The sequence below is a fragment of the Simochromis diagramma genome, unplaced genomic scaffold, assembly GCF_900408965.1.
Source record: "Simochromis diagramma unplaced genomic scaffold, fSimDia1.1 OVJJ01000321.1, whole genome shotgun sequence".
Taxonomy (NCBI): Eukaryota; Metazoa; Chordata; class Actinopteri; order Cichliformes; family Cichlidae; genus Simochromis; species Simochromis diagramma.
The window spans coordinates 16,607,134-16,620,909 of NW_024386772.1; the positions used below are offsets into that span (position 1 = coordinate 16,607,134).

A 13,776-nucleotide genomic window follows, 5' to 3' on the forward strand; every position below is an offset into this window, starting at 1 on the left:
GTTGTTGATGCCATGTCAGAGGAGATCAGGCACACAGGCAACGGTAATTCAAATAACAACTCGTTATAAGCAAGTTACACAGAAGAGCATCTGCAAATGCACAGCATGTTAAACTTTGAAGTAGATGGGCAACAGCAACAGAAGAGCACACTGGTTCCATTCCTGTCAGCTAAGAACAGAAAACTGAGGCTATAACAGAAGATTGTAAAAACTTGGCCTGGCCTGATGAGTCTTACTTTCTTCTGCATTATTTGAATGGTAGGGTCACAATTTGTTATAAACACAATGAAATTTTAAATATGTTTATATTGTCTATCCTGTAAAATAGTCAGATGTCTATTCATATTAATGTACAGAATTCACCTGCTTGCTGCTACTACTGCACATTCACCCAATGTATATACTATATATATATGTGTAATGTTCTTCCTCCCCCCCCATTTTTGCACATGTCGAGGAGCGTGTCAGGCTACATTTCACTGTGTGTTATACTTGTATAACTATGCATGTGACAAATAAAGAACCTTGAACCTTGAAAGCGTGGATCCAACCTGCCTTGTATGAACAGTTCAGGCTGGAGGTTGTGGTGTAGGAATTATTTTTTTGTATTAACTGATCATCTTTTAAACACTACACTCGACTGGGTTATTGTTACTGACTGTGTCCATCCCTTTATGATGTACTCATTTTCTGATGGCTGCTTCCAGCAGGATAGTACATCATGCCACAAAGCTCAAATAATCACCTCACTCTGGGATGTGGTGGAATGGAAGATTCACATTACTAATGGGTAGCAATTGCACAATACTGTTATGTTAATATAGACCAAACTCTTACAGGAATGCTTCCAGCACCTCGTTGAAGCCATGCATGAAGAATTAAGGCAGTTCTACTCCTTGCGAAGTGTAACTAATGAAGTGGCCCATGAGTGTTTTTCTTATGACTAGAAATAAATCGATCACTGCTTCGTCTGCATCCATAAAATGTGTTATTGCAAAGTAAAACACAAATTGATGATAATATAGTACGTGTATTATTACAGTCACACATTATGTCAATTCTAATGATTTTTGTTCCTGCTTTTGAAAAGGTCTCATACAATACAATTTCATTTTTACAAGATTTCCAGTATCTATAGGGCTTCGGAAGAAAACTCCTTTTCATTATATTTTATCATTAAACAAATCACTGAGTGATGGATATGCACGGACCTAATCCAATATTCCAACTTGTTCTGTCATGCTCCTCTCACCCTTCTTGGTTCTGTAAACAGACTTTGACACGACTAAAGCCACAATGCTGTGAATTTTTCAGCTTGGGCTTTTGGGACTTGGCCTGGATCCATGCCACGAAACAGCCTTCTGTTGCTTCACCCTAATAGTGATGATGTTGTATGGTTAAAAAATTTCTAATCCTATTAAAGAGATACAAAAGCTAGCCTCCTATTCACTGCCTTTAATGCTCTGCAAGCAGCACTGTTCCACTGAGAATGAGGGAATATTCAATGTGTGCCTCAGTACTCAGTGCACAGAGACTTTTCAAGGAAACTATACTTGTGATTTGCTGCCAGTTGAGCTGAAGAACACTGCACCAACACTACGGCGGCTAGGGCAGAATTTGTTCACAGGAAATTACACATCAGCTGTTGTGCAAGTGAAGTTTATAAAGAAAATTGCATTGTGGTGCTTTGCCAGGCTTTTTTTTTGGCTCTGTTTGAGGCAGGATCTTTAATGATGCCATGCTGAAGAGGAAAATAATTGTGAAAAAGAGAACTTTGATAGTAATATCTGGTTTAGTCGGAGAGCTCTCAGTAAATGGAAGCCAAGTCAAACATTTCTCATTTAGTTTAGCTGTCAATGAATTTCAGACAAGGACTTTTCCAGCAAAGAACAACAAATCTAGTGGAATACATTAAAAGTAGCTCTTTCATGCTCAGGGTTTAAATATGCTCAGGGTTTGTCTTTGTTACTATATCTCATGAAAATGATTTCAAAAAGTGTTAAAAATGATAATGACATACCATATAATACCTGATGTACTTTATCTGCTAAGCCAACAGCATTGATTAAAAGAGATTTAAAATATAGTGAAAAGGAAAAGGAAAAAAAGCAGAAGAAGGAGTTCGTTCAGGTATGCCACAAAGTCAAACTCAGCTTCAATCCCAGCAAAGGAGCTGCTCTCACAGCCAGCTCACAACAGCTGATGGATCAGCTGATAACATCCTACACAGCCAATTGATAAATCTATGATAAGGCCTGTAATTAGTTAAGTTGCTTTAGCCTGGTCACATTTGCTGTCCATTGCAAGCTCCTGCGCCGCCTCCAAACCCCAGCTCCACTTTTCACACTGTTTTTGGCTATTGCTGACTGTCAGGTGTCACTTACCACCCATCAGGGACAACTGTAGCATCAGAGAACCATGAATATACTACCAAACTTTCACATGAACTCTTTACTCTGCTGCCCTCTGGAAGGAGGCCCTGAATCAGGGGGGAAGGGGTGAAGACACCTTGTCCGACCAACGATCATAAGCTCATGTATTTTGTTCTCTTACGTTCTCCAAACACAAATTAATGGTAGAGGAACTTTGAAAAGTGCAACAGAAACTTGAAGCAGAGAAAATTTTGAAATATGTTGGTTTCAGGATAAGGCAGAGCTTTTAATTTGAAGGCGACCTTTGCCCTTTTGTAGTTTGCATCACACCTTTTCAAGTTTCACTACAGCCTGCAGGGTAAAATGAGGAGTGTTTGTAGACAAGTGGTGTCTTGCATACAATCTACTGGCTACAGCAGCAACCTGCTAGTGACCAAAGCATCACCAAAGGTTTTTGGTGCAGCTCCCTCTTTGCAAATTTCACTCACTTTTAATTTCACTTGCAATCACTTGCTACCCAGTTAGGGAAACAGCCATTTTTCCCTAGCCCCTTAGATTTGCCTCACATGTAATATGAATTATATAACAGTTAAACCCTCCCAGTCCTCCTTTGGACTGAAAATAATGGAAGTAAATGCATCACAACAGAGGAATGTGTCTACACAGTTTGCATCTCTGTGTTACTCTTCCTGGATTCCTCAGCCAATCAATAATGATGAACTAACAATAAAGTTTTGCTAGTCTAGTATTAAGGCTAATAATCTGTTTGGTGAAAATTATTGACTTTAATCTATACTTATAAAATAACATGGACTACTTTGCTATTTCTTTAGACTATATTTTGCAAAGATGAGAAAGATGAAGCTATCTTTTATTATTTTAATGATTTAATTTGGCAGCAAACACGCATATTAACTGCTCCTTTTCAAAACTTGATTGTATTCTTAAGGGAAAGTGGCTTTCTAAATGATTTCTACAGTTTCCACAGGCATTTCTGGAGTTTTGTCAGCCATTTCCAGACAAAAAAATAAATACACATCTGGATCGGCTTTAGCGCTAACGTGGCATAAACTGTTAGTGACAGGTTGCAGCCGTTTTGCATCAGTTAAGGAGGAAAGATTAACAGAGAACGCTTCAGGGTAAATGACTTTGTCTCACTGCCTATTTGTAAAGACAAGCCATGAAAATGCATTTCTTAACATGTCACTGAGCTATTAAGCTTACACACCCTTTCAGTGTATGGATCCCTCATTACATCTCCATGTCTTGTCATGATCTATTAACGGCAGAAACCGACTGTGTAACTTGTGGAGTGCTGAAATGATGTTTTATCTCATAAATTATTATTGTAGCAGCAGCCATCTGTCGCCATGTGCCACGGTAGCGTAATTCATATTCTGTGGCCTCCCATGGCATTATCAAGCGTTTGCCTCTTCAGCTGAATTCTTAAGCCTTTGTTGAAATGTCAATAATCTCTTCAATGTCCTATGTGATGAAAAGCTGGCAGCTAGCCATTTCATTTTCACTGTGAAATATAGTGTAGTATCACCTGAGGTTAAATCTCTCACCAGGTATAATGCAGTCACTCTGACTGTTTCAATATCTCACACACACGCACACACGCACACACGCACACACACACACACACACACACACACACACACACACACACACACACACACACACACACACACGTGCGCACACACATACACAGACCTCCTGGAACTGTTTAATTAGCCCTAGTTTTAATTACCTCCCCTGTTGCCCTTGGGATAGAGTGAAGGGCTCAGTGTTAATGAGAGCGGGATCAATAGAAAAGAAAGACAAGGAATCTGTTCTCCCTCACCTCTGCCTGCCCTCCTTTCAACACGCCACCTGTTTCTCTGTGCTTGCTTCATCTTAGTTTTGATGGTCAATGGATCAAACTGTCTGTATGTGTGTATGTATTTGTATATATGTGTGTGTGTGTGTGTGTGTGTATCCTACATAAGGCACTACACGTCTTTATTTCATTCATTTATTTTTGGAAAACCTGTTGGTCTGGACCATTTGTTCTGAAAACGTTTTCTGTCATGCCCCACTTTTCAAAGCTGAAAAACGATCCATAGCCCACACCCCATTATTTTATCATTAACAATTAAAAGGATTCGTGTTGAATTTGAAGAGACTCAAGGTTAGAACAATAGCATCTGCACACTAACGGTTTATTTTCCCTCCTATCCATAAATTATGTTAATTTAACTTAGCTTCACTCCGTACATTTCCCCTGGTGCTCCCCAACACACCTGCAGTAGCTCCACGCCCCTCCAGTGGTGCCTGCCCCACAGTTTGAGAACCACTGTTTAAAACACAATGACTAAAAGGAGACAAAGGCCTGCAAATTTTGTGGGTATTTATTTTTTTCCTGTAAGGTACAAAAAAAAGATAATCCTTACCAAATTTATAACACGAAAAAAAAAGGGAAAGTTGAATAATAGAACATCCATCTGTTGAATATTAAATAAAGAAGTAAAAAAAAAGATGTAAAAAGGCAAAATTTACCCACTACAAAATACAACCTGTACCGTGAAAAGCACAGCATATTTACGACGTTAGACGAGAAATATTATTTCCTAGTGTCCTGTAAAAACCTGACTTTTTGCGCTTGTTATTCTAGTGTCCCTACCTTTAAGTACTTGTAGTTAAATATAATTACATTAGAATTTCAAATAAAATATATTAAAATTCCATTTAATTTGAGGGGAATTATGCCCTTACTGTGGACCATATTATAAAGTTACTGAAATGTGAGAGTGGCCTCTATCTTCTCATTTAATTTTCCAGAATTCTGAAATTATTGTTTCACTTTTTGCTGGAAAAATTCTGACAGTTTTGATGGAGTTAAAAAGTAATGCTCCAAAAAATGACACCAGCATACACCAAGAACATTAACCAATAAGTGTTGAGACACTGGGGGAGATGGCATGCAAACAGAAACATCATACATACTTTCTACAACATGTTTGATGTGCTGTTTCACACTTCATGTTCTAATGAGTACAGTTATTCTAGAAAAAACAAACAGAAATAGGCAGGCAGCTGAATATTAGGTGCCCTGGAACAGTGAGAGACGGCCTGGGCACTGTTTGACTCTGTGGACAATTCGCCACTAAATGAACTAAAGACTAGTTTACAAGCTGTTTCTAACACACTGCGGTCTCAGTGGGAATCTGGGAACTCTCCGTGGTGCTGAAAGTGAAAACAAGCAAAAACCTGCCTGTGTGTATATGTACGCAGATGCATATGTGTGTTCCAGGCTCCCAGTGTGTGTGGTAAATGAGTCATCCATTAGAGTTGCCTACAGGCCAACAAAGAAAGGGAAGAGGGGCTAGTACCCCCCTTGGCTATTGACTGAGACTGGCCAACTTTCTCTTGAGGGACTGTGGAGTGAGTGTGTGTGCGTGCGTGTGTGTGTCTGAGCAGAGGAAGAGAAAGACTAAGTGTTTTTTACCTGAGGCAGGGCTTGGACTACTGTATCCAACAGGGCTCTCATTCCTGTTGCCATTTTCAGCAGCTTCAGCACTGAGAGAGACAGAGAGAGGTGGGAATTTAGAAGGAAGTCCCTCAGGTTCAATTACATGCTACATGTACATAGAATGGGAAACAGTGATCTGTGGAAACATCAGTTCATGATTTTGTCTTGTAAAACGAATGCATTCATGTCAAGCCTTTTACTGCATATTAACAAAGGAAAATCTCTGGGAGTGTGGTAACAACATTTCTATTAGTATTTCCTTTAAAGTTGGGTTTAATTTAATCAAGCTTAAATTCATTTTTGTTTATCAAATGTCCAAAAATCCATAAACTTCTGTTAACTTAAGTAAGAAATCCTTTTAATACGACAGAATATTAGGGCCACATTAAGAAAAAATAGAAGATTTATATCATTTTTTTCATTAATATTGTTCATTTTGAGAATAAAGCGAAAATTTCAAGATTAAATCCAGGGTGAGTCAGTGAAACACTTTGATCAGCTTTCTTGTAATACAACACGTTCCCTCTGTACTGCACGAGGGTGTAACCATCGATGTCCTTGCATCGGTCCACTGCCAGTTTTTTCCTTTGTGTGGGTTTTTCTTCTGACCAGTTGTAGCTTTCTCCACCATCTCGTCGTCTGTCCTAATGCTTAACAATTATCACCAAACTGTGTTCATGTGCTAAACATGTTTGCCTTGAAACAACAACTTTAATCTCCACATTTTGACTTTTTTTCCTTAAAATTTAGAGTTTAATTGTAACATTTTGAACCAGTATGTGAGCTGAAATGGTTATATCAAAATATAACTGTAACCCCCCCCCCCCCCCCCCCCCAAAAAAAAAAACAAAAAAACATGTATGTGATTATTCACAGCATATTTACCTCTTGCTATCCTCAGTACTCTCATGATCCTGATGATGGTGGGGTTGATAGGCAGAGCAGCACTGATCTCAATTTCTTCCAGCGTGATGCCCATCAGTGACAGGAGCACTATGGCCAGATCCAACTGGTTCCACCTAGTACAAGTTCACACGTTCACTCTCATGTGGTGAAGTAAAAAAAAAAGCATTGCACTAAACTCGAAATATAGAGAGTGACTACAAAACACAGACGCTCTGGTTCACTGGGGGAGTAAATAAGTCACACTTGTTAAAACTGCTGCAGACTCAAATAGGCTGTTCACCAAGTTCTGAGCTTTATTCTTTAAGGAGGCATCTACACATTAATCTCCTTTGAGATTTACACATTGCTGACATTGATGCTACAGTTCCTCAGACCCAAGAGTCCTTAAAGACATCATGTGCGGCACGGCATCTTGTCAGACAATTTAATTTTAAGGCTTGAGGACAGATGGGAAACAGATGGTGCCAACAATTCGAAGAAAACCATTGCCAGCGCAACATCTGACTTAAAGGTGCGGTACGCCGTTCTAATCCAATACACTTTTGTCAAATTCAGCTAATATTTCCTCTGGGTCTCCTCGTTGTTGTTGGTGGTGTGTGTGTGTGTGTGCACTAAAAAAGTGTTTGCACACAGCCCTGGTTCTGCAAATTGGGAAAAAAGTAAATCCCACGGATCAAACCACACAGCAAAACAACAAATCTATGAATTTAGTGAGCAGACATTTGGGATTGTTTTTTAGAATGTCTCCCTTAAATTTAAAGGCATTTTATTTATTCTGATGAAACTGCACCACATTTGCAAGGCTTCCAACTTTTCAAGTCCAAAAACAGCCCCCGCGCTTCCAACAGACTGTCCAACCAAATGTGGGCAACAACTGATTGAATTTGTTTAGGTTCAGGACTGTGTGAGTGTTTATGAGAGATGGTAAATACAATGTAAGATCACAGCGAGGCACCCAGCGCGGTGAAACATTTAGATTGGAAATCTGGAAAACAAGACGGCAACAACTTGTGAAAAGGTTTAATTAAAGTTGCGCTTTGCTTTTCTGTTATCGACACTGTTAAGCTCAGATTTCTCTAATGAAGCACGCTCCACTTAACTACCCGTGTCTTCAACTGTAAGACCTTGTCATGTGCCGTGCGTTTTACCTGCTACTCCACTGACCCAGTTCTAAAGCTGGCCCGAGAGTCACCCCAGCGTATACCGTAAATCACACTATGCACAATGACTGCTCGCGGCTGTTGCTGACACTACATAAAAAGAGACAAATTGCCAGCTGATCATTGCGTGATAAATTCTCTCTATATCCGCCCATCTCTTTCTCATTTCATCATTCATTTGTCCCCTCCATTTTTTTGTCTTTGATCACTGCAGCTTCCATCTTCTATATATTATCCGTCTTTTTTCTGCATCTCTCTCTCTCCGTCTTCCACCTTATCTCTTTTACAAACCATTTTTTTTGCTATTCTTTTCCCGCTGTCTGGTCTCTCTTCGGTAACTGAAATAGGTCAATGACATTAAACTACCATCAGTATAATATGAGCTCCCAAATCTGGTTCTGCCTAAATTAGTCACTGCATAGCTCTCAAAAGACATCAGTGTCATCGTTGTGCAGTAACAGATGAGGCTGTAAATAGAGAAGCGCTGAGCTGATTTTCCTATAAAAGTCAAACAAAGGTGAGTACAGTAAGATGGAGAGATTTTCAGTGTATTCATTTCACATCCACACAATTGACAGGCACATTTCATTTGGTGGTGAGATTGTTTTTTTACAGCTTCATATTTTTATGGATTATACCACATTAGCTTTACTTGGTTCATAGTTTAAAATGATCCCTTTTTATCTTACATTTAGTCTTTCTCCTGCCCTCAGTTCATTCTTTCCTTGTTATTTTAGCTTCTCCCCCTTTAAGGACGACTTAACTGATTGGCTGCCATTTGTCAACAGAAGATCATATTAAATATGAGCATTTGTGAGCTACTGTACTTAAAATTGATCTCCAGTATTTTACCTGCAGTACTGGTAGTGTCCCAGTGTGTTGCAGTGTGTTTGAAATCATGTCATGCTGAAAAATGAAGCTGATGCCAGTCAGATGCTTTCTAGATGGTATTGCATGGTGGTTTAAAATCACACACTACTTTTTGTGTTCATAATTTCATTAATTTTGATGAGATTCTTCAGTACTACTCGTTCGAATGCAGCTCCAATCCCTGACAGAGCCCCTACCGTGTTTAAGGGATGGCTGTAGGCTCTCACTGTTGTACCTCTCCTGTCCTGACCTCCAAAAACCAAACCAAAAGTGTCACATTTGGATTCATCACTCCATCAGACCTGTTACAACTGAATTCCAGTCCAAATCTTGTGCAGTCTGCCATACCTCAGCCTTTTCTCCCCGTTTCCCTTCCCCAAAGAAGGCTTCTTGACTGCCAGGCTTCCACTGAGAGCATTTCTGATGAAGCTTCAGTGAACAGTAGATGGATCGGCTGAAGGGCTAGATGCATCTCTTGTGTCCTGTGTCAGGTCTTTGGTGGTCTTTTTCCCTATTTCTTTGACTTGAATTTCATGACTTTCAGACACTGTTCTGCTGCTGATAGTGTTTTTAAGGACACACTGCACACTACGCCAAAATATCCCACAAAATCCGTCCTTTTTTAGTTAATAGCTCTTTGTGGTGCAAAACTACAAGTTCATTCCAGTCAAATTGTGTTGTCTTTTTTAATTTTTGTAAATTCAACTAAAGAAATGGGAGCAGATTACATGCTTATGTGATAGGCTTCTATAGCCTATCAAGTCCACTAAAGACACAATCTAAAATCAGTTCTTTGCTATACATGAGGGCTGGCTCAAGACATTTGCATAGTACTGTAATTATTATATTATTATGCACCTTAAAATAAGCCTTTTAACTGTAAGCAATTTAAGGTTTATATTTGCACAGTATAGCTTGATGGAATAAGGGCATGACAGAGGGCTTAAAAGAAACAAAGTAGGAAAAACAAACCTCTTTATTATTTAAAGCTTTCTTAACTTCCAGCTAAGCAGACTGAGGTACTATGCTCTTTATACTACTTAAGACATTATAGACAGAACCCACAATGTGTGCTAAGTGTCATATTTGTAGTGCTTATTATTTAGTAGACTTGACAACAGAACGTTTAACGCCAGCGCAAATATTTCAGCACATTCATAATCCTAGATGCCGTCAAAGCTGCTATTCCACTTATAATGATCAAAGCAAACGGCAGATTTATTTAGCCATTACACTTTGAACCAAATAGCTGTTTATTGTAGCACTATTTATATTATATGTTAACTTGAGAGATTATAGCATGTGCCAAAAGCCCTAATAGTCGACTTAGTGGGATTTTTTTCTGTTGCTTTTTTTCTTTTTATCATCATATATGTGATAAGTGGTTTAGCTGAACAGACAGTGACACAGGATGACATTGTAATTTTTGACTGATATAAATGTCCACATCTAATCCAAAGGCTGCTTAAGGTTAGACACTGTGGGGCCATAAGAAAAGCTGTCTGTCATTCAGAAACAGATTAATCCATCTCTGGACAGCAGATTTAACAAATCCACAGTGGAAGCATGAGATCTGCTGTGCTGCCAAGCTTTTTTCTATTCAAACACGCTGCTACAAATAAGCCCTATTACACTTAGACAGGAAGATGGTTTCAAGCAGTATCACGCCTTGATCACAAAAAGTAGAAACAGGCACTGTACCTGTCTTTGAAGAAGCGACGGACGCCGAAGGCAATGAGTTTGAGCACTGCTTCCAGCACAAACATGGAGGTGAAGAAGTAGTTGCAGTATTTCAGGGCAAGATCCAAAGACTGCAAAGAGAGAGTAAAAAAGGAGCATGTGTGTGTGTGTGTGTGTATAAATAATGGGGTAGAGTGAGTTAACAGTTGCATCAGCAAATTGGAATTTGTCCAACTGTGTGTATCGTAAAATCAAACAAGCCAGAGGCCAAAGGAGAGCATGCTCCATTCATGGCACAAGAACCACACCACGCATTATGTCCTCTAAAGATATAAAATAGTATTTAAATATTCCAAATGCAAACATGCTTTATTTATTTCTTTACATCCAATCCAGCTTCCAGTCACTGAAGAGGCTATTTTCTCCCTTTATAAATAGAGCTGTGTTTTCTAACAAGTGGGAGGCTCCCAAATGTCAGGACCAACAGCTGACAAACACAGCCGAGACCTGTGATATTTATCTGATGCTCGGTCAGTTTGAGAAAGCTCACTCCATTTTAAAGGTCAAATGGGCATCTTATCTCAAGGATAATCACTTTTCTCTCCCTTACAAAAGCGCTGACAGGCTTTTAAACCTCCGTGTGCCACACAGATACTGTACCGGTAACAGCACTCTGACAGCAGCCCCTTGTCAAATCAGCAGTGCAATCACAGCTCCTTTGTACGGACTCCATATACTCACAATACATGCTATGGAGCCTGGAATACAGTTTTCTGATGCTTTGACTAGTCTGTGGAATTTAAGATGCTGCTGTTTGGAGAAGGGAAGAAGAGCGTGAGGCTGAAAGCTGTGGCGTGATGCAGAAAAGAAATTAGGAAGATATGACAGGCATTAATACTCAGCATAAAAAGCCTGCATAAGTTCTTTCTAGTAAGATGCAGCTTGCAGCAATTTCTGTATTTCTGCTTATATGAAAAGCACACGTAAGCTGAAAACACCTGACTTGCATGACATACATAGCTATTCAATTAAATTAGCTATATGCACAACCAGCGTGCACTTTTCCCCACACAAGTAAACTTCTGCTTACATGAGGTTGATTGTAGTGCTCTAAGGACATGGTGATGACGTTGATGCAGATGATGAAGGTGATGATGAGGTCCAGGTAGTGATTTGTGCACAGTGTGTGGATCATCAGGCGCATGTTGCCATAGCTGGCATAGTAGGGCAGCTTCTGTGCCTCTGTTAAAGAAAAAAAAATGGGGGTGAAGACGCTACAATAATAGAGAGATAACATAGAAACCCCCCCAAATCATGTGACCCCACTATGAAAAAGCCCAGTCAAGCTTTTCTTTGTTTCTTGGACATTATTAGAGTAGATTTGTAGGAATGAAGTTTCAAAATACAACCCTAGATCCAAAGGAGTTGGGAGGCTGTGAAAAACATAAATAAAATCTGAATTAAATGATTAATAAAGCCTCATTTTATTTTCAACAGAACTAAAAAGGCCATTTTAAATTTGATGGCAGTGACACATCTGCAAAAAGTTGTAATAGGGCCACGTTTACCACTCTGTAGCATCCACCCTGTGTTTAACAATGTTTAAAAGCTGGGTTCTGGCTACTATCTGGCTATTATTCTATTCTATATTTTTGTTTCATAATACAACAAATTTCCAGATGCACAAGCTGCCAGTTCCATAGGCACTAATGAACCCCCATACCATCAGAGGCTTCTGACCTGAGCCAGCTCCCTTTCCTCTTTAGTCCAGCGGATGTGGCATCCATGTTATCCAAAAAGATTTTAAACTTTCAGTTCATCTCACCAAAGAACAATTTTCCACTTTACCTCAGGCCATTTTAAATGAGCTTTGGCCCAAAGGAGACGACGACACTTCTGGATCATGTTCACATATGGCTTCCTCTTTACACAATGAGCTTTTTAACCTGCATTTGTGGATGGCACAGAGCAACTATGCTCACAGACTGGGATTTATATAAGAGTTCCTGAACCTATCCAGTGATTTTCATGACAAAATAATGCCTGTTTTTAATGCAGTGCTGCCTGAGGATTGCAGATATCCACTATTGAGTTTCGGCCTCATCCCTTGCACACAGAGATTTCTCCAGATTTTTGATGATATTATGAACTGTACTGTATACATTGATATATTCCATAATTTTACATTGAGAAGAATTATTCTGAAACCATTCCACAAATTGTAGATACAGTTTTTTTGCAGATTGAATACTCAATAACTCTTCCTCTCTAATGTGCTCTTTTATATCCAGTCCAGTCTTGCTGTCAGTTAACCTGTTTAGCTGTAAGGTCTGCACTCACAGGCCCCAATAGTTCAGAGACTTATCCCCATGAACGAAGCAAGACGATCAGAGCTCAGTCCATTCAACTTGCAAGGGAAGCCGGTCGGATCAGGATCTTGGAGCTACGAGCTCCTCACCTGATCCCAGATAAACATTCCTTACTAAATAAGGAACCCAGAATATTGCATAGAATGTGCCTGCAGTTAAAGGCAAGGTTTACAAATTTTAAGCACAACAGTGACAACTTTTAACACAATCATTCTAACAGTTTCTTTTGAGCACAACTTACTTTTCAAGTCACTGGTTGTCCCAACATGTTGCTACCATTAATTCATAATGAACTAATGTTTTTCATGAATTAGTAAAACGTCTGAGTTTAAACAGGTGTTTTCTGTGTTTTATTTTAAATAAAATATGGATTCATAAGATTTGCAAATCACTCTGTTTTTATTTATATCTTACACAGCTCCTCAACTGTTAGAGGAATCAGGTGTGTAATTTCTAATATAATCTATTGTTCTGCAGTTTACATCTGTCCAGCCTTGGTGCAGGCTCTCACGTCATCCAGCGTCTGAAACAAAGTGATTTAGCGACGCTCCTTTTCAGGTCACCCTCACTTTAAGCTCTCTTTGATTTAAGTTACAGAACTGGTTGTGTAATCAGACGTTCCTTAAAAAGCATAATTTAAGTGGCTTGATCGCTGTAAAATCAGAAAAAAGAGGAACTGGAGCAATGTTAGAAAACATAATACTTGCCGTTTATGTTTTTATTATCAATCTGCCTCAATTTCCATTTCTCTGTTTTTATAGCACAAATTTTCATCAGTGATGATCTCAGCTTAGGAAAATGGGTCTCGCAATGTGTCATAATAACAATAGAGCTAAAATGAGATAATAAAGTTCTTCTTTTCAAGCCCTTTGTGCATTATATTACTCTGTCTTGTTATTTTATGG

At 39.1% G+C, this 13,776-nt stretch overlaps 1 protein-coding gene across 4 annotated transcripts in view; it reads right to left on the reverse strand.

Annotated features, from left to right (window-relative positions):
- Positions 1-13,776, reverse strand: part of cacna1ia (calcium voltage-gated channel subunit alpha1 Ia) — a 194,008-nt gene that overhangs the window by 21,920 nt on the left and 158,312 nt on the right. For all 4 annotated transcript variants that reach the window (XM_040052996.1, XM_040052979.1, XM_040052987.1 and 1 more), the window contains exons 26-29: positions 11,593-11,744; positions 10,524-10,633; positions 6,772-6,905; positions 5,863-5,933 (exon numbers count right to left, since the gene is read on the reverse strand). In XM_040052996.1, coding sequence (XP_039908930.1) covers positions 5,863-5,933; positions 6,772-6,905; positions 10,524-10,633; positions 11,593-11,744 — 467 coding nt within the window. The remainder of the gene's footprint in view (positions 1-5,862; positions 5,934-6,771; positions 6,906-10,523; positions 10,634-11,592; positions 11,745-13,776) is intronic.